Raw genomic sequence first — 18,274 nt, forward strand, 5'->3', positions numbered from 1 at the left:
TAAAGAATATTCCAACGATGAACCTGGCCTTGACCCTGGTCCTGTTACTCTTGATGCAGTTACAGCACTTGGTCCCAAAGATGGACCCCATCACTCCTAGAGCTACCAGGATGGTGGAGATGGAGGTGATCTTCAGCATATCCATCCGTATGTCCCTATATGGGCCAAATATAGTCATATAACAGGGCACTAGGGAGACAACCCATCCACAGATTCCCATCATCCATCCAAAGACTCCCACAGTGATGCACAGTATGAAACCTCCAATCAGGAGCAGGGCGGCCGCCCCCCAGCCGAAGTACAGCGAGGCCCTTAGCTCAGTCTTCCCTCCGATCCACTTGGAGTAGTCACTGTTGATTGATCTGGCTACCATGGAAACAGGGATGAGGATGAGAATAACGGCCAGCATGAAAAGTATTGCAGAGATAATTATCAACTTGGCCTGAGACGTTTGTTCTTTGATGCAGTTGGTGCACTTGGCTCCAACCATGGAGACCGTGACCCCCAGAACTCCCAGGATGATGGCAGTGAGGATCATGGCTCCGGCATACTCCATACTGGGGGGCCTGTTCCCCCTTAAGTTGTGCACATTACACTGTGTCTGTCCCGTGCTTTGGGTCACACAACTCATCCACAGGCCGCGCAAGTACACCTCTGTGGTGGTAAAGTTAGCTGCTATGAAGGTTGTCTCTATCCAGGTGGGGAGTGCACAGATCACAATGGTAAGTATTAATCCTATGACTCACAGGGCAATGCCCACGACCTCCACCATTTCCACGATATCCACGATATCCATGCCCATCAAAATGCTATATCCCTAACTGCGTCTTGCTCAGCAGATTCGTTCACTCTGAAGTTCGTTGCTGAGGTCTTCTATATGTCTCCTGAGTGGTGCAGTGGTCTAAGGCACTGCATCGCAGTGCTAACTGTGCCACTAGAGATCCTGGTTCGAATCCAGGCTCTGTTGCAGCCGGCCGCGACCGGGAGACTCATGGGCGACGCACAATTGGCCCAGGGTAGGGGAGGGAATGGCCGGCAGGGATGTAGCTCAGTTGATAGAGCATGGTGTCTGCAACGCCAGGGTTGTGGGTTCGATTCCCACGGGGGGCCAGTATAAAAACAAATATGTATTCACTAACTGTAAGTCGCTCTGGATAAGAGTGTCTGCTAAATGACTAAAATGTAAATGTAAGATTGGAGAGCTGAGCCTCTCAGAAAACCTCTATAACTGCTCAATGCTGTGATGTCACTTAAATATATTGTCATGGAAACATAAATCCTATCAATATGGATGTGGGGTAGTATGTGGTTGTGACCCAAATGGGTGAAAAACTCGACTTATTTTCAAATTCTTAAGATTTTCAGATAATCTTACACCCACCGCCTGTTCTGAGAAGAAATTATAAAGGTACGCTTCACAGTTTTTTAACCGCATCCTTTATTGCTGTTTTCACCTTCCTAATATTGAGTTGCACCCCCCCTTTTGCCCTCAAAACAGCCTAAATTCAACGGGCATGGAGTATACAAGATGTTGTATACTCAATGGATATGAAGACACTGGTATGGTGCTGGAGATAATGAATATGAGATTACAAATAAGCAGTCCACCTTTAAGAAATTTTAAGTCCCACCAAAAAGCAGGTCTTCATGTAAAGCAGTTGATAATGGCATGGATTTTGAGAGCAGAAGCGCAGCCTATCCAGCAATGAAGCACAGAGCCCATGGAAGGAGAGATGTGCCATTTGTGCCAGTTGATCTCGTATTAAGAAACATAAAAAACTATTGGTTTCCCCCCATTTCATTTAATTTGATTAAAAACCAAGCATAGCCTACCCTCCCCTTATTAATCAAAGCTGGTTTAGCAGCTTCGCATAGGTACATATTTTTTATCCTGGCCATACATTAGCCAAGTAGTCTATGAATGAAGCGGTTTTAAATGGTCTGCTGAGAGTGCCTTGAAATATTTTGGAGGTTTTTTGCCCTCATGCTTTTTCATGATTCACAATTCACATACCTGCATACTTTATTTTGATTGTTCAAGTAGGCTATCCATCCCCATTTTCAAAGAGCGCCCCTCGTCCGATTACCAAAGACCCGCTCCTCCAAACTATTCAGTCCTCCTATCATGCCATATTAATGGCAGATTCTTTTGACAATGTGTCTCGGACATAGGCAACAATATAATTGACAGGAGCCTAGTATTTTGTATATGTCAGGGGTGCTGAAGGTGGGTGTGGTGCAGGAATCAAGCGCAGGACGCAGAAGCTAAGTCCAAAAGACTTTAGTGAATTTTTCACGTAGTACACGAGCACAATAAGCCCGGAGGCGAAATAAAGGCGCACACAGGCTTCAAACAAAAGGCGCACTAACATGTGCGAAAACCTCTCCAAACAACGGAGGGAAGTACGTAGCTCAGAACACCAAAACAGAAGAGCAATCACACACAACGAGAACTAAATAGGACACTAATGAGGACTAACTAGACACAGGTGTACAACATCAAGACAAAACCAAACGAACATGAAACATAGATCGGTGGCAGCTAGTACTCCGGGGACGACGACCGCCGAAACCTGCCCGAACAAGGAGGAGGAGGAAGCCTCGGCCGAAACCGTGACAGTACCCCCCCCTTGACGCGCGGCTCCAGCCGTGCGCCGACCCCGGCCTCGGGGACGACCAGGAGGGCGCGGAGCAGGGCGCGCGGGATGGTCCCGGTGGAACTCCGACAGGAGAGATGGGTCTAGGATGTCCCTCCGCGGCACCCAGCACCGCTCCTCCGGGCCGTACCCCTCCCACTCCACGAGATACTGGAGACCCCCCATCCGGCGTCTTGAGTTCAAGATGGACCGAACGGTGTACGCCGGAGCCCCCTCGATGTTCAGTGGGGGCGGAGGAGTCTCTCCTATCTCACCTTCCTGGAGTGGACCACCTACCACCGGCCTGAGAAGAGACACATGGAACAAGGGGTTAATATTCTTATATTCAACAGGCAGATGTAACCTATAACACACCTCGTTCAATCTTCTCAGGACTTTAAAAGGCCCCACAAACCGCCGACCCAGCTTCCGGCAGGGCAGGCGTAGGGGTAGGTTTCTGGTAGAGAGCCAGACTCGATCTCCGGGTGCGTACACCGGCCCCTCACTGCGGTGGAGATCGGCGCTCGCCTTGTGACGACGGATGGCCCGCTGCAGGTGGACGTGTGCAGCGTTCCACGTCTCCTCCGAGGGCCTCATCCAATCATCCACCGCAGGGGCCTCGATCTGGCTCTCCTGCCAAGGTGCCAGAACCGGCTGGTAACCTAACACACATTGGAAGGGGGTTAGGAGTGGCGGAGAGAGTTCTGGGCCATCTCGGCCCAGGGAATGTACCGAGCCCACTCCTCAGGCCGGTCCTGGCAATACGACCTCAGAAACCTACCCACATCCTGGTTGACTCGTTCTACCTGCCCGTTACTCTCTGGGTGGTACCCTGAGGTAAGGCTCACCGAGACCCCCAAACGCTCCATGAACGCTCTCCATACTCGGGAGGTAAACTGGGGGCCTCGATCAGACACTATATCCTCGGGTACCCCGTAATGCCGGAAGACATGGGTAAATAGTGCCTCTGCAGTTTGTAGGGCAGTAGGAAGACCCGACATAGGGAGAAGACGACAGGCCTTAGAGAACCGGTCCACAGCGACCAGGATGGTGGTATTCCCCTGAGAGAGGGGAAGGTCTGTCACAAAATCCACCGAGAGGTGGGACCATGGTCGTTGTGGAACGGGCAGGGGTTGTAACTTACCCCTGGGCAGGTGTCTGGGCGCCTTACACTGGGCGCACACCAAGCAGGAGGAGACATAAACCCTCACATCCCTGGCTAACGTGGATCACCAGTATTTAGTGCTACGACAATGCACTGTCCGGCCAATACCCGGATATCCAGAGGAGGGTGACGTGTGAGCCCAGTAAATGAGTTGATCCCGAATCTCGAGCGGAACGTACTTCCGACCCTCAGGACAATGTGGAGGGCTGGGGTCGGTACGCAACGCTCGCTCGATTTCGGCATCGACCTCCCACACCACAAGACACGACTCCGGTAGTATGGGAGTAGGCTCAACGGACCTCTCCTCCGTGTCATACCGCCGGGACAACGCATCTGCCTTACCATTCTGGGACCCAGGGATGTACGTGATTTTAAATACGAACCTGGCGAGAAACATACTCCATCGAGCCTGGCGAGGGTTCAGTCTCCTCGCTGCCCGGATGTACTCCAGGTTCCGATGGTCAGTCAAAATGAGGAAAGGGTGTTGAGCCCCCTCAAGCCAATGCCTCCACACCTTAAGGGCCTGAACTACAGCTAACAGCTCCCTGTCCCCGACGTCATAATTTCGCTCCGCCGGGCTGAGCTTTTTTGAGTAAAAAGCACAGGGGCGGAGTTTAGGAGGCGTGCCGGACCGTTGAGAGAGTACGGCCCCTATACCGGCCTCAGACGCGTCCACCTCGACCTGAAAGGGTAATGCGGGGTCCGGATGCGCCAGCACCGGAGCCGACGTAAACAGGTCCTTCAGTCTCCTAAAGGCCCTGTCCGCATCCGCTGACCACTGCAGGCGCACCGGACCCCCTTTCAGAAGGGACGTGATGGGAGCTGCCACCTGTCCAAAACCCCGGATAAACCTCCGGTAGTAATTCGCAAAGTCCAAGAACTGCTGCACCTCTTTGACAGTGGTTGGGGTTTGCCAATTACGCACAGCTGACACACGATCCACCTCCATTCTCACCCCTGACGCGGACAACCGATAGCCCAAAAAGGAGACCGACTCCTGGAAAAACAGACATTTCTCTGCCTTGACATATAGGTCGTGCTCCAACAGCCTCCTCAATACACGACGCACCAGGGCTATATGCTCGGCTCGGGTAGACGAGTACACTAGAATGTCATCAATGTACACGACCACCCCTTGCCCCTGCATATCCCGGAAAATGTCATCTACGAAGGATTGGAAGACTGATGGAGCATTCATCAACCCATATGGCATGACGAGATACTCGAAATGACCTGACGTGGTACTAAACGCTGTTTTCCATTCGTCGCCCTCCCTAATGCGCACCAAGTTATACGCGCTCCTGAGATCCAGTTTTGTGAAAAACCGCGGTCCATGCAATGACTCCGTCATGGTCGCAATCAGAGGGAGTGGATAACTGTATTTCACAGTAATCTGATTGAGACCACGGTAATCGATGCACGGGCGCAACCCTCCATCTTTTTTCTTCACAAAAAAGAAGCTCGGAGGCGGGAGAAGTGGAGGGCCGTATGTATCCCTGTCTCAAAGATTCGGCTATGTAAGTTTCCATAGCTTTTCTCTCCTCTTGAGACAAAGGATACACGTGGCTCCGTGGGAGCGCTGCTCCTGCCTGGAGATCAATCGCACAATCCCCCTGTCTATGAGGAGGCAACTGCGTCGCCCTAGCTTTACTAAACACGAGAGCTAAATCCCCATATTCAGGCGGAATGTGCAGTGCGGGCACTTGGTTTAGACTTTCCACCGAAGTCGCCTCTACGGAAACACCCAGACATCGTCCCTCACACTGAGCAGACCACCCATTGAGAGCCCTCTGTTGCCACGAAATAGCACGGTTATGGGTGCTTAACCAGGGAATTCCCAGCACCACCGGGTACGCAGGAGAGTCGATCAGATACAACTGTATAGTCTCCTCATGACCCCCCTGCGCACACATCCTAAGTGGCGCTGTGACTTCCCTAATCAACCCCGACCCCAACGGGCGGCTATCTAAAGCATGAACGGGAAAAGGCTTGTCAAGAGGTAGGAGAGGGATCCCTAAATCTAAACAAAACTTCCGATCAACAAAATTCCCAGCTGCGCCTGAATCTACTAGCGCCTTATGCTGGGAATGAGGTGCAACCTGTGGAAAACAAACATGTATACAAAAGTGCGCAACAGAGAGCTCTGGGTAAGTGGGGCGTCTACTCACCTGGGAAGGCTACCCAGTGCGTGGCCTGTTGTCTCCTCCCTCTGGGAACCCTCCCCAGCACCTGGCCGCAGTGTGCCCTCCACGACCGCACTTGGTGCAGGGGACAGGCCCCCTCGGGCTCCTCCTCCTCCTTTCTCTAGCACCAGCACCCCCGAGCTCCATAGGGCTCGGCTCGGAGGTGCCGGAGGATGGAATGGACGGACCCCACTCGGGACGTCCACGGGTGGCCAGCAGGGTGTCCAGACGGATGGACATATCGACCAACTGGTCGAAGGTGAAATTGGTGTCCCTGCAGGCCAACTCACGTTGAACGTCCTTCTGTAGGCTACATCGAAAATGGTCGATGAGGGCCCGTTCATTCCACCCTGCGTCTGCCGCTAGAGTCCGGAACTCCAGCGCGATCGCCTGTGCGCTCCTCCTCCCCTGTCTCAGGTGGACTAGACGCTCCCCCGCCACTTTGCCCTCAGGTGGATGGTCGAACACGGCCTTGAAGCGACGGGAGAACTCGGCGTAGGAGATGGTGGTGGCGTCCATCCTCCTCCACTCGGCGTTGGCCCATTCCAACGCCTTGCCCGTGAGACAGGAGATGAGGGCGGAAACGCTCTCGTGTCCCGAGGGCACCGGGTGTACAGTGGCCAGGTAGAGCTCCACCTGCAGGAGGAACCCCTGACACCCGGCAGCTGTTCCGTCATACGCCCTCGGGAGCGAGAGCCGAATCCCACTGGGTTCCGGACCTGGGACTGGTGGACCGGCCGATGGGGGTGGCAGGGTAGGTGGAGGTGTGGGTACCCCTCTGGACTCCCATCGGTGCAGGGTGTTGATGACGTCCTGTAGAGCAGTCCCCAGTTGTCGTATCTGGTCATCCTGGCCACGGACATGCTCCTCCAGTGACTCAGGTGTGACTGTTGCTCCTGCTGATTCCATTATTAAAGGTGTGTGATTCTGTCAGGGGTGCTGAAGGTGGGTGTGGTGCAGGAATCAAGCGCAGGACGCAGAAGCTAAGTCCAAAAGACTTTAGTGAATTATTCACGTAGTACACGAGCACAATAAGCCCGGAGGCGAAATAAAGGCGCACACAGGCGTCAAACAAAAGGCGCACTAACATGTGCGAAAACCTCTCCAAACAACGGCGGGAAGTACGTAGCTCAGAACACCAAAACAGAAGAGCAATCACACACAACACCATACACACACAACGAGAACTAAATAGGACACTAATGAGGACTAACTAGACACAGGTGTACAACATCAAGACAAAACCAAACGAACATGAAACATAGATCGGTGGCAGCTAGTACTCCGGGGAAGACGACCGCCGAAACCTGCCCGAACAAGGAGGAGGAGCAGCCTCAGCCGAAACCGTGACAGTATATTAGTGTAAATGTTTTGCATAAAGACATTTAGGCCTACGAGTGGACACAATGCCATGGAACGAGAGAAATTAGATTCATGAAATCTTGCTTCTGACCCCATCCTATTTAGAAATATTGTTGTTGTTTTAAAAATTAGATTGCTTGTTTTTCAAACAATTTGATTAAAAACCAAGCATAACCTCCTCAATTAAGGCTTTTTTTTTGTCCTGCCCAATGCATTCGCTAAGATTTACTATTGGGATTTTTAATAGAGCCCTAGGATATTTAAAGAAAGAAAGAACGGTTCACTGTTGTTATAAAAGGGTTAATAGAAATGCTTGACATGTCTGCAGTCATTGACAAGTAGCTTTGTTATATGTTCTTAAACTACAAATAGGAATGTTTTTAAAAACACTGAATCATGTTGCTGGTTCAATTTTAAAAACTAGTTTCATTGAAGTACGAAGGCAACAGATATAAAACATAACAGCAATTAGATAGTGATTTTAAAGTAATGGAGTATGGAGCGCTGCATGCTGCCTTCATACTTAAATGGGAGATACAGCACCTGTGTACATCTGAACCAGTCTGACCTGGTCCTTGGCCTACAGGTGTGTGGGTTTATACATTTATTCACATTTATAAACTGCCCAGATGAAATGATTCAAACAGCACCAGTACTTACTTAGTCATATACTACCACATGCATGTCTGAGGTTAGGGTTTGCTTAAAAGCCTGGCGTGCCAGGACTCTAGACACCTGACTGGTGAATGAAACCACTGCAGGGGTTGGTTTAAAGATATTAGGTCAGAGAGAGAGTGAGAGAGAGTGAAAGGGAGGAGGAGAGGGAGAGTGAGCGAGGGGGCAATGGAGAGAAGGAGAGGGGGGGGAGAGAGAGAGAGAGAGAGAGAGAGAGAGAGAGAGAGAGAGAGAGAGAGAGAGAGAGAGAGAGAGAGAGAGATGGAGAGAGCGAGAGAGCGAGAGAGAGAGAAAGAGAGAGAGAGGTGTGTGTGTGTAATTCCATACCTACAGTGGGGAGAACAAGTATTTGATACACTGCCGATTTTGCAGGTTTTCCTACTTACAAAGCATGTAGAGGTCTGTAATTGTTATCATAGGTACACTTCAACTGTGAGAGACGGAATCTAAAACAAAAATCCAGAAAATCACATTGTATTATTTGTAAGTAATTAATTTGCATTTTATTGCATGACATAATTATTTGATCACCTACCAACCAGTAAGAATTCCGGCTCTCACAAACCTGCTAGTTTTTCTTTAAGAAGCCCTCCTGTTCTCCACTCATTACCTGTATTAACTGCACCTGTTTGAACTCGTTACCTGTTAAAAGACACCTGTCCACACACTCAATCAAACAGACTCCAACCTCTCCACAATGGCCAAGACCAGAGAGCTGTGTAAGGACATCAGAGATAAAATTGTAGACCTGCACAAGGCTGGGATGGGCTACAGGACAATAGGCAAGCAGCTTGGTGAGAAGGCAACAACTGTTGGCGGAATTATTAGAAAATGGAAGAAGTTCAAGATGACGGTCAATCACCCTCGGTCTGGGGCTCCATGCAAGATCTCACCTCGTGGAACATCAATGATCATGAGGAAGGTGAGGGATCAGCCCAGAACTACACGGCAGGACCTGGTCAATGACCTGAAGAGAGCTGGGACCACAGTCTCAAAGAAAACCATTAGTAACACACTACGCCGTCATGGATTAAAATCCTGCAGCGCACGCAAGGTCCCCCTGCTCAAGCCAGCGCATGTCCAGGCCCGTCTGAAGTTTGCCAATGATCATCTGGATGATCCAGGGGAGGAATGGGAGAAGTTCATGTGGTCTGATGAGACAAAAATATAGCTTTTTGGTCTAAACTCCACTCGCCGTGTTTGGAGGAAGAAGGATGAGTACAACCCCAAGAACACCATCCCAACCGTGAAGCATGGAGGTGGAAACATAATTCTTTGTGGATGCTTTTCTGCAAAGGGGACAGAATGACTGCACCGTATTGAGGGGAGGATGGATGGGGCAATGTATCGCGAGATCTTGGCCAACAACCTCCTTCCCTCAGTAAGAGCATTGAAGATGGGTCGTGGCTGGGTCTTCCAGTATGACAACGACCCGAAACACACAGCCAGGGCAACTAAGGAGTGGCTCCGTAAGAAGCATCTCAAGGTCCTGGAGTGGCCTAGCCAGTCTCCAGACCTGAACCCAGTAGAACATCTTTGAAGGGAGCTGAAAGTCCGTATTGCCCAGCGACAGCCCCAAAACCTGAAGGATCTGGAGAAGGTCTGTATGGAGGAGTGGGCATAAATCCCTGCTGTAGTGTGTGCAAACCTGGTCAAGACCTACAGGAAACGTATGATCTCTGTAATTGCAAACAAAGGTTTCTGTACCAAATATTAAGTTCTAGTTTTCTGATGTATCAAATACTTATGTCATGCAATAAAATGCAAACTAATTACTTAAAAATCATACAATGTGATTTTCTGGATTTTTGTTTTAGATTCCGTCTCTCACAGTTGAAGTGTACCTATGATAAAAATGACAGACATCTATGCTTTGTAATTAGGAAAACCTGCAAAATCGGCAGTGTATCAAATACTTGTTCTCCCCACTGTATATGAGATGGCAAGGTGAAGCTACTTTATGCATCTCAGATCTACATGATGTGCCTAGAGTGTGATTGATGGACAACCCCACCTCTATTCTGACATATTGCTTTCACCTATCCATTCCTATCAGATCTGTGAAAGGGAAGTAACTTAAGCAGAAGGGGGGTCCTATTTTCCAGCCTTGATCATATTCAAAGAACTCACTGCCAAGCATCAACTAATCGGGTGTCTGTATTTTTTTCAAGCCAACCACCATAACCCAATCAGTCTTCATGTTTTTCCTTATGAAGGCAGAATTTTCAGCAGGAGCCTATTGGCAAAACTGTATCTCAAATCCACTCTATAGACCACACATGTCCAGTCTGTTGTAATACCAGGCATGGAAGACAGACAGAGTGTTGTTCAGAGGAGTGCACTTAGAGCTAGCAGTCAGCAAGTGGGAAGTTGGTGGGGGAGATAAGGTTAGGGTTAGGTTAAGGGTTAGGGTTTAGGGGAAAAATGATTTTGAACGGGAATCAATTGTTTGATCCCAACAAGGAGAGCAAAACAAATATACTACAGCTCTGGGTGGTTCTAGAAGAGTGACCCTCTGAACTACCAGATATCTACTTGGTATGCATACTACAGCTCTGGGTGGTTCTAGAAGAGTGACCCTCTGAACTACCAGATATCTACTTGGTATGCATACTACAGCTCTGGGTGGTTCTAGAAGAGTGACCCTCTGAACTACCAGATATCTACTTGGTATGCATACTACAGCTCTGGGTGGTTCTAGAAGAGTGACCCTCTGAACTACCAGATATCTACTTGGTATGCATACTACAGCTCTGGGTGGTTCTAGAAGAGTGACATCACTTAGCGTTGGAAGGGCTCATCACTAAAGACCTTGGCCTTGCTGTTACCCACTTGGCCATTTACAGTGCATTCAGAAAGTATTCAGACCCCTTGACTTTTTCCACATTTTGTTACATTACCTACTTGTTCTAAAATTGATTGAATTGTTTTTTTCCCTCATCAATCTACACACAATACCCCATAATGACTAAGCAAAAACAATTATTTTGAGATTTTTGCAAATGTGTAAAAAACTAACAAAAAAACATACCTTATTTACATAAGTATTCAGACCCTTTGCTACAAGACTCCAAATTGAGCTCGGGTGCATCTTGTTTCCATTGATCATCCTTGAGATGTTACTACAAGTTGATTGGAGTCCACCTGTGGTAAATTCAATTGATTCAACATGATTTGGAAAGGCACACACCTGTCTATATAAGGTCCCACAGCTGACAGTGTATGTCAGAGCAAAACACAAGCCATGCGGTCGAAGGAATTGTCCTTAGAACTCAGAGATAGGATTGTGTCGAGGCACAGATCTGGGGAAGGGTATCAAAAAATGTCTGCAACATTGAAGGTCCCCAAGAACACAGTGGTCTCCATCATTCTTAAATGGAAGAAGTTTGGAACCACCAAGACTCTTCCTAGAGCTGGCTGCCCTGCCAAACTGAGCAATAGGGGAGAAGGGCCTTGGTCAGGGAGGTGACCAAGAACTCGATGGTCACTTTGACAGAGCTCCAGAGTTCCTTTGTGGAGATGGGAGAACCTTCCAGAAGGGCAACCATCTCTGCACCACTCCACCAATCAGGCCTTTAAGGTAGAGTGGCCAGACGGAAGCCACTCCTCAGTAACACAGCCCGCTTGGAGTTTTCCAAAAAAGGCACCTAAAGACTCTCAGACCAGGAGAAACAAGATTCTCTGGTCTGATTAATCCAAGATTTAACTCTTTGGCCTGAATGAAGCATGGTGGTGGCAACATGTTTTTCAGCGGCAGGGACTGGGAGACTAGTCGGGATCGAGGGAAAAATGAATGGAGCAAGGTACAGAGAGATCCTTGATTAAAACCTGCTCCAGAGCGCTCAGGACCCCAGACTGGGGCGAAGGTTCACCTTCCAACAGAACAACGATCCTAAGCACACAGCCAAGACAACGCAGGAGTGGCTTCAGGACAAGTCTCTGAATGTTCCCTAGTGGCACAGCCAGAGCCTGGACTTGAACCCGGTCGAACATCTCTGGAGAGACCTGAGAATAGTTGTGTAGCGACGCTCCCCATCCAACCTTACAGAGCTTGAGAGGATCTGCAGAGAAAAATGGGAAAAACTCCCCAAATACAGGTGTGCCAAGCTTGTAGTTTCATAGTTGTAGTGTAGTGTTTTTGCTTTGTCATTATGATGTATTGTGTGTATATTGATGAGGGGAAAAAACTATTTAATACATTATAAAATAAGGCTGTAACGTAACAAAATGTTTAAAAGTTCAAGGTGTCTGAATACCTTCCGAATGGTCTAACAAGACAGACAATGTCTGGGTTTCATATCCTCTTATAGTATAAATAAGGATAAAGTACCCTTCCCTCAGAGATAAAGGACTCTTTCCTCTGGGATAAACAACCCTTCCCTCAGGGATAATTAAAATACCTGTCACGATCGTTATGAGAAGTGGACCAAGGCGCAGCGTGATATGCATACATACTTTATTTAGTGTACACAACACGATCCAAAACAACAAAACGATACATGAAGTCCTAGGTCATACAACAAACCAAACGGAACAAGGTCCCACAAAACTAAAATGCCAAAAGGCTGCCTAAGTATGGTCCCCAATCAGAGACAACAAGCTACAGCTGTCTCTGATTGGGAACTACCCTGGCAAACATAGATATACACAATCTAGAACGAAAAAAATAGAAAACTAAACAATGAAAATCCACACCCTGGCTCAACATTTAAGAGTCCCCAGAGCCAGGGCGTGACAATACCCTTCACTCAGGGAGAAAGAACCCTTCCCTCAGGGATAATTAAAAGACCCTTCCCTCAGGGATAAAGGTCACTTCTCTCAGGGATAAAACACTCTTCCCTCAGGGATAAAGGACACTTCCGTCAGGGATAAAGAACTCTACCCTCAGAGATCAAACACCCTTCCCTCAGGGATAATGTACCCTTCCCTCAGAGATAAAGGACCCTTCCCCCAGGGATAAATAAAGGACCCTTCACTCAAGGAGAGTTAAAGGACACTTCCCAATAGGGATAAAGGACCCTTCCCTCATTGATAAAACACTCTTCCCTCTGGGATAAAGGACCCTTCCCTCTGGGATAAAGGACTCTTCCCTCAGGGATAAAGTACTCTTCCCTCAGAGATAAAGGACCCTTCCCCCAGGGATAAATAAAGGACCCTTTCCTCAGGGATAAAACACTCTTCCCTCTGGGATAAAAGACCCTTCACTCAGGGATAAAACACTCTTCCCTCTGGGATATAGGACCCTTCCCTCAAGGATGAATGACCCTTCACTCAGGGATAAGGGACAAGGTGGAGCACCCAAACATAGGGCTCTAGTCAAAAGTAGTTTACTATGTAGGGAATAGGGTTCCATTTGTGGCGCACTCAAGGACAGGTGTTCACAGGAACACAAAGTAATGACTCAAATCAAAGCAGCATCATGTAGAATAGTTCTTATTCTTCATAAAGGAATGGCTGAGTTCAGGGACATGTATGTTGGCTATACACTGCCTTTCTCTGTCTGTCTGTCTGCCTGTCTGTCTGTCTGTCTGTCTGTCTGTCTGTCTGTCTGTCTGTCTGTCTGTCTGTCTGTCTGTCTGTCTGTCTGTCTGTCTGTCTGTCTGTCTGTCTGTCTGTCTGTCTGTCTGTCTGTCTGTCTGTCTGTCTGTCTGTCTGTCTGTCTGTCTGTCTGTCTGTCTGTCTGTCTGCCTGTCTACATACATAGAAGGTCTATAAAGGGCAGACCAACACACAGAGAGTCAGTGTATATCCAAATACATTTCCTTAAACCCCTTGGATCCTACTGAGGAATATGAGACCCAACACACACCAACAAAATATTTTTAATAAGATCCCAGGGTGACCTGCTGCAATAAAGGAGCTGTAAACAAAAATACAACACTGTATGCCGTTCATCCCTGACTTTTTCATTTCTACTGAAAATGACTTTACGAACAGAACCAGATCAAAACTATGTCCTTGTAGTTCCTCACTACTCAGACACAGACACCAATAAGGAACTAGGTGGAAATGGGGAGCCTAGTGATATCAACTCAACTTCAGAATTACCATCAAATATTAGGAAGAAGTCATAATTATGTCTGCAGCTGTGACAAAATGGGGAAAAAACAGTTAGGTTTAAATCTAAATCAGTTGGTATGAACAGATAGACCAATTTATTTAGCCCTTTTACAGGAAACCATAGTTAGAAATTAATGAAGCAGACGTGAAGTTGAGCGTTTATGGTAAATAGGTCAGGCTGGTGTCTGCGTTCGATAAGAGATGTCAGGTGTAAACTTGGCCTAGGGTTGGCAGGAAAGAAACAGACAGGAAGTGATGGGTGTGAAAACAACAAGTAACTTGTACGCAGCTGTCATGGGGCCCTTACCGACTGATTCTGACAGTTATTTTTACCCAAATGTGTTAGCCATAGCTTTATAGCGCGTTTACATTTCATAATTGCCTGAAATTAAATAAAAAATAAACACACATGAAATAGGTATTTTTAATTATAGAACTTCATTTACAAGGGAAATGTCCATTTTGGGGGGAAGAGGGTCCCCTCGAAGGCATTTTGAAATGGGCTCCCAAATCGCTAAGTCCACCCTAGCTTACATGGGCGATGATGGAATCGTATTTTTGACCCATTAACTTCTGGTTATCTACTCAGACCACGTACGTACTACCTAGACCATGATAAAACCTTGGCCCTGTTCAGAATCAACCTCGGGGTACGAAGAAGAACGAGGTTCCACCAAATGAAGTCAGGAGACAGCACAAGAGTTGCAATTTAATAATAGTTGCATTTTATTGTAAATTAAAATGGAAAATCAGTTTAATTTGGTGGTATTTCCACCACCTAAAGAAACAGCCCACTTCAACCCCAGCCCTTAGACAGCATGCTTACATTTCCCTCTCAAGTGTATTTAAAAGGAAGTGGTAACTGATTCATGAACAATATCAGTCCCTTAAAGCGCCAGTGTGGGTGCAGGCTTTTGTTCCAGCCAGGCAGTAACACACCTGATTCAACTGATCATAGTCTGCATTGAAGACTAACATTTAAAGTGTAGCCATTATCAATCATCATATTGCTTCCAACTATACTGTATGTATTGCTTACAACCTATTGCTTAGAGTGGTAGAATGGCTCAGATAAATTATGGTCGTGTAAGACACGATTTAGGGAATCAGAGTCAGTTGTCAACTCAGGCTTTTCTCATGAAGCAGCAGCAGACTATGGTCCCTCCTATCAGAAGCAGTGAAGAGGCCCACCTATTAAATTTACATTTTAGTCATTTAGCAGACACTCTTATCCAGAGCGACTTACAGTTAGTGAGTGCATACATTATACTTTTTTATTTTTCATGCTGGCCCCCCGTGGGAATCGAACCCACAACCCTGCCAGCCATTCCCTTCCCTACCCTGGGCCAATTGTGCGCCGCCCCATGGGTCTCCCGGTCGTGGCCGGTTACGACAGAGCCTGGATCGAACCAGGATCTCTAGTGGCACAGCTAGCACTGCGATGCAGTGCCTTAGACCACTGCGCCACTCGGGAGGAAATTCAGCTGAGAACATCAGGTTATTCCTCCGTAGGAAGTTCTCATGGTCTGAGTTTAGTGTCAAGTCAAGGGCAACCAAGAAGATCAACATAAGCTGGATGAGACCAGCCAGGATGAAGAATATTCCGCCAAAGATCTTCAACCTTAGACATATTCATACTTCTCTGGGTACAGTTTGTGCACTGCAGCTGAGATGGAGAGTATCATCCCTAGCAACCCTAGAATTTTGGAGAAGTAGGTGATGATCCGAGTTAGTCTGACCTCTCCGTAATGTGGAAAGTCCATAAATTCCAATGTAAACAAAGCACAGGCCACTATGGAGATAATCCATCCTATGACTCCCATAGTGATGCCCACGATCTCCATGCCCATCAACATGCACTTCCTGGAAGAATGAGGATGTGACTCAACAAACAGATTCCGGAAAAGTGGAGATGTTATACTTCAAGAGAAGATCCTGGATGCTACAGGCCTACAGCTTCATTCTTTGCAAGCAAAGTTCTAAAACAGCAGATTGTTCAACGTTCTTTTCTCACAGATGTTTGTTGCAGAGTTCTTCTGTGATACTAGAGAGCCCGGCCAGTCAGAAGCCCAAGGGTGCTTGATGTCATCTGCTGCCATGGAAACACAACCTGTACAGATGCTGGTCCCAAAGATGGACCCCATCTCTCCCAGAGATCCCAGGATGGTGGAGATGAAGGTGATCGTCATCAGAGCCCACATGACCCCACTGGGGGGTCCATAAGAAACGACTCTATAGACAACACAGTGCACTAGGGAGACTGTCCATCCAACGGCACCTAGATACATGACTTCAATCTCACTAGGGGGACAGGAGCTGCACAGAATAACCCCCACAACCAGGAGCAGGGCCCCTGCCTCCCAGCCGATGTAGAGCGAGGCCCCACACTCCCCCAAATGGTGCTGGCTGTCCAGGAGACAGGAACAAGGACCAGGATTACAGCCAGGATGAAGAACATTCTGGAGATGATCATCACTTTTGCTTTGGACTTTTTGTTCTTGATGCAGTTGGTGCACTTGGCCCCGACGATGGAGACTCCAGAACCCAGAAGGTGATGGCGATGATGGTCATGGCTCTGACGGCCTGCTGGTCCTGGGGTAAGGCCAGCATGGAGTCGAAGACCTTACACTGCATCTGGCCCATGCTATGGACCACACAGCTCCTCTATATCATTTCCAAGGTTATATGCGAGGTGACGATGTTGGCTCCGATGAAAGCAGTCACTCTGCAAACTAGAAAACACACACCACTATGGAGATGACCAATACTATGACTCTCAAAGCAATGTCCACCATCTCCTTCCACATTGAAATTGTGTTTTTTACATTAGATAAAAGCACAGCCTCAGAGCTTCAAAATGGCATATAATACATTGTAGTTGGAGGAAACATGGGGAAGTAATGCTGCTTTAAAAGTTGATAAACATATAATCCCATTTAGTAGAAAAATATATTCAAATATTTTGCTGCAATGTTCAATATTTAGAAAAGGAATACTTTCAACAAATTGCCTAAACTGATTTTCTGAACATTATCTCACCAAGTTCACCCTTTAGAAAGACAATTAACAGTGTTAAATTGCTTATTGTTGTATAAGAAAGATAACCTTTCATTTTGAACATCTACGGTGCTGCTCTACAGCGGTGAGCTGGTGGATACCAGCCAGGATGAAGAATATTCCAACGATGAACCTGGCCTTGACCCTGGTCCTGTTACTCTTGATGCAGTTACAGCACTTGGTCCCAAAGATGGACCCCATCACTCCTAGAGCTCCCAGGATGGTGTAGATGGAGGTGATCTTCTTCAGATCCATCCATATGTCCCTATAGGGGTATACATGAGACTAATGGGATAGGCACAATATAGAGATAGCACAGGGCACTAGGGAGACTGTCCATCCAATGACTCCCATCATCCATCCAAAGACTCCCAAAGTGATGTACAGTATGACCCCTCCAATCAGGAGCAAGGCGGCCGCCCCCCCAGCCTAACTACAGCGAGGCCCCCAGCTCAGTCTTCCCTCCGATCCACTTGGAGGAGTCACTGATGATTGATCTGGCTACCATGGAAACAGGGATGAGGATGAGAGTTCCGGCCAGGATGAAAAGTATTCCAGAGATAATTATCAACTTGGCCTGAGACATTTCTTCTTTGATGCATTTGGTGCACTTGGCTCTGACCATGGAGACCATGACCCCCCGAACCTCCAGGATGATGGCAGTGAGGATCATGGCTCCAGCATACTCCATAATGGGGGGGCAATTCCTGATGAAGTTGTGCACTTTACACTGTGTCTGTCCCGTGCTTTGGGTCACACAACTCATCCACAGGCCAAGCAAGTGCACCTCTTTGGTGGTAAAGTTAGCTGCTATGAAGGTTGTCTCTATCCAGGTGGGGAGTGCACAGATCACGATGGTAAGTATTAATCCTATGACTCCCAGGGCAATGCCCACGACCTCCACCATTTCCACGATATCCACAATATCCATGCCCATCAAAATGCTGTATCCCTAACTGCGTCTTGCTCAGCAGATTCGTTCACTCTGATTTTCGAGATCTGAGCCAATCAGAAGACCTCTATAACTGCTCAATGCTTTGATGTCACTTAAATATGTTGTCATGGAAACATAAATCCTATCAATACGGATGTGGGGCAGTGTGTTGTTGCTACCCAAACGGAGTCTGAGTATATCA

The 18,274-nt window shown here is 47.7% G+C and overlaps 1 protein-coding gene across 1 annotated transcript; it reads right to left on the minus strand.

Moving 5' to 3' along the window:
• Positions 1-16,745: 16,745 nt before the first annotated feature.
• On the minus strand, positions 16,746-18,069 carry LOC311122562 (claudin-4-like; the record flags this gene model as incomplete). Its single annotated transcript, XM_084196907.1, has 3 exons — positions 16,746-16,813; positions 17,207-17,403; positions 17,576-18,069. The coding sequence occupies 3 exons, from the start codon at positions 18,067-18,069 to the stop codon at positions 16,746-16,748; spliced, it is 759 nt and encodes a 252-aa protein (XP_084053033.1).
• Between the last annotated feature and the right edge of the window lie 205 nt (positions 18,070-18,274).

The sequence above is a fragment of the Coregonus lavaretus genome (genome assembly GCF_964263955.1).
Source record: "Coregonus lavaretus genome assembly, contig: HAP1_SCAFFOLD_3490, whole genome shotgun sequence".
In the NCBI taxonomy this organism is placed as follows: Eukaryota; Metazoa; Chordata; class Actinopteri; order Salmoniformes; family Salmonidae; genus Coregonus; species Coregonus lavaretus.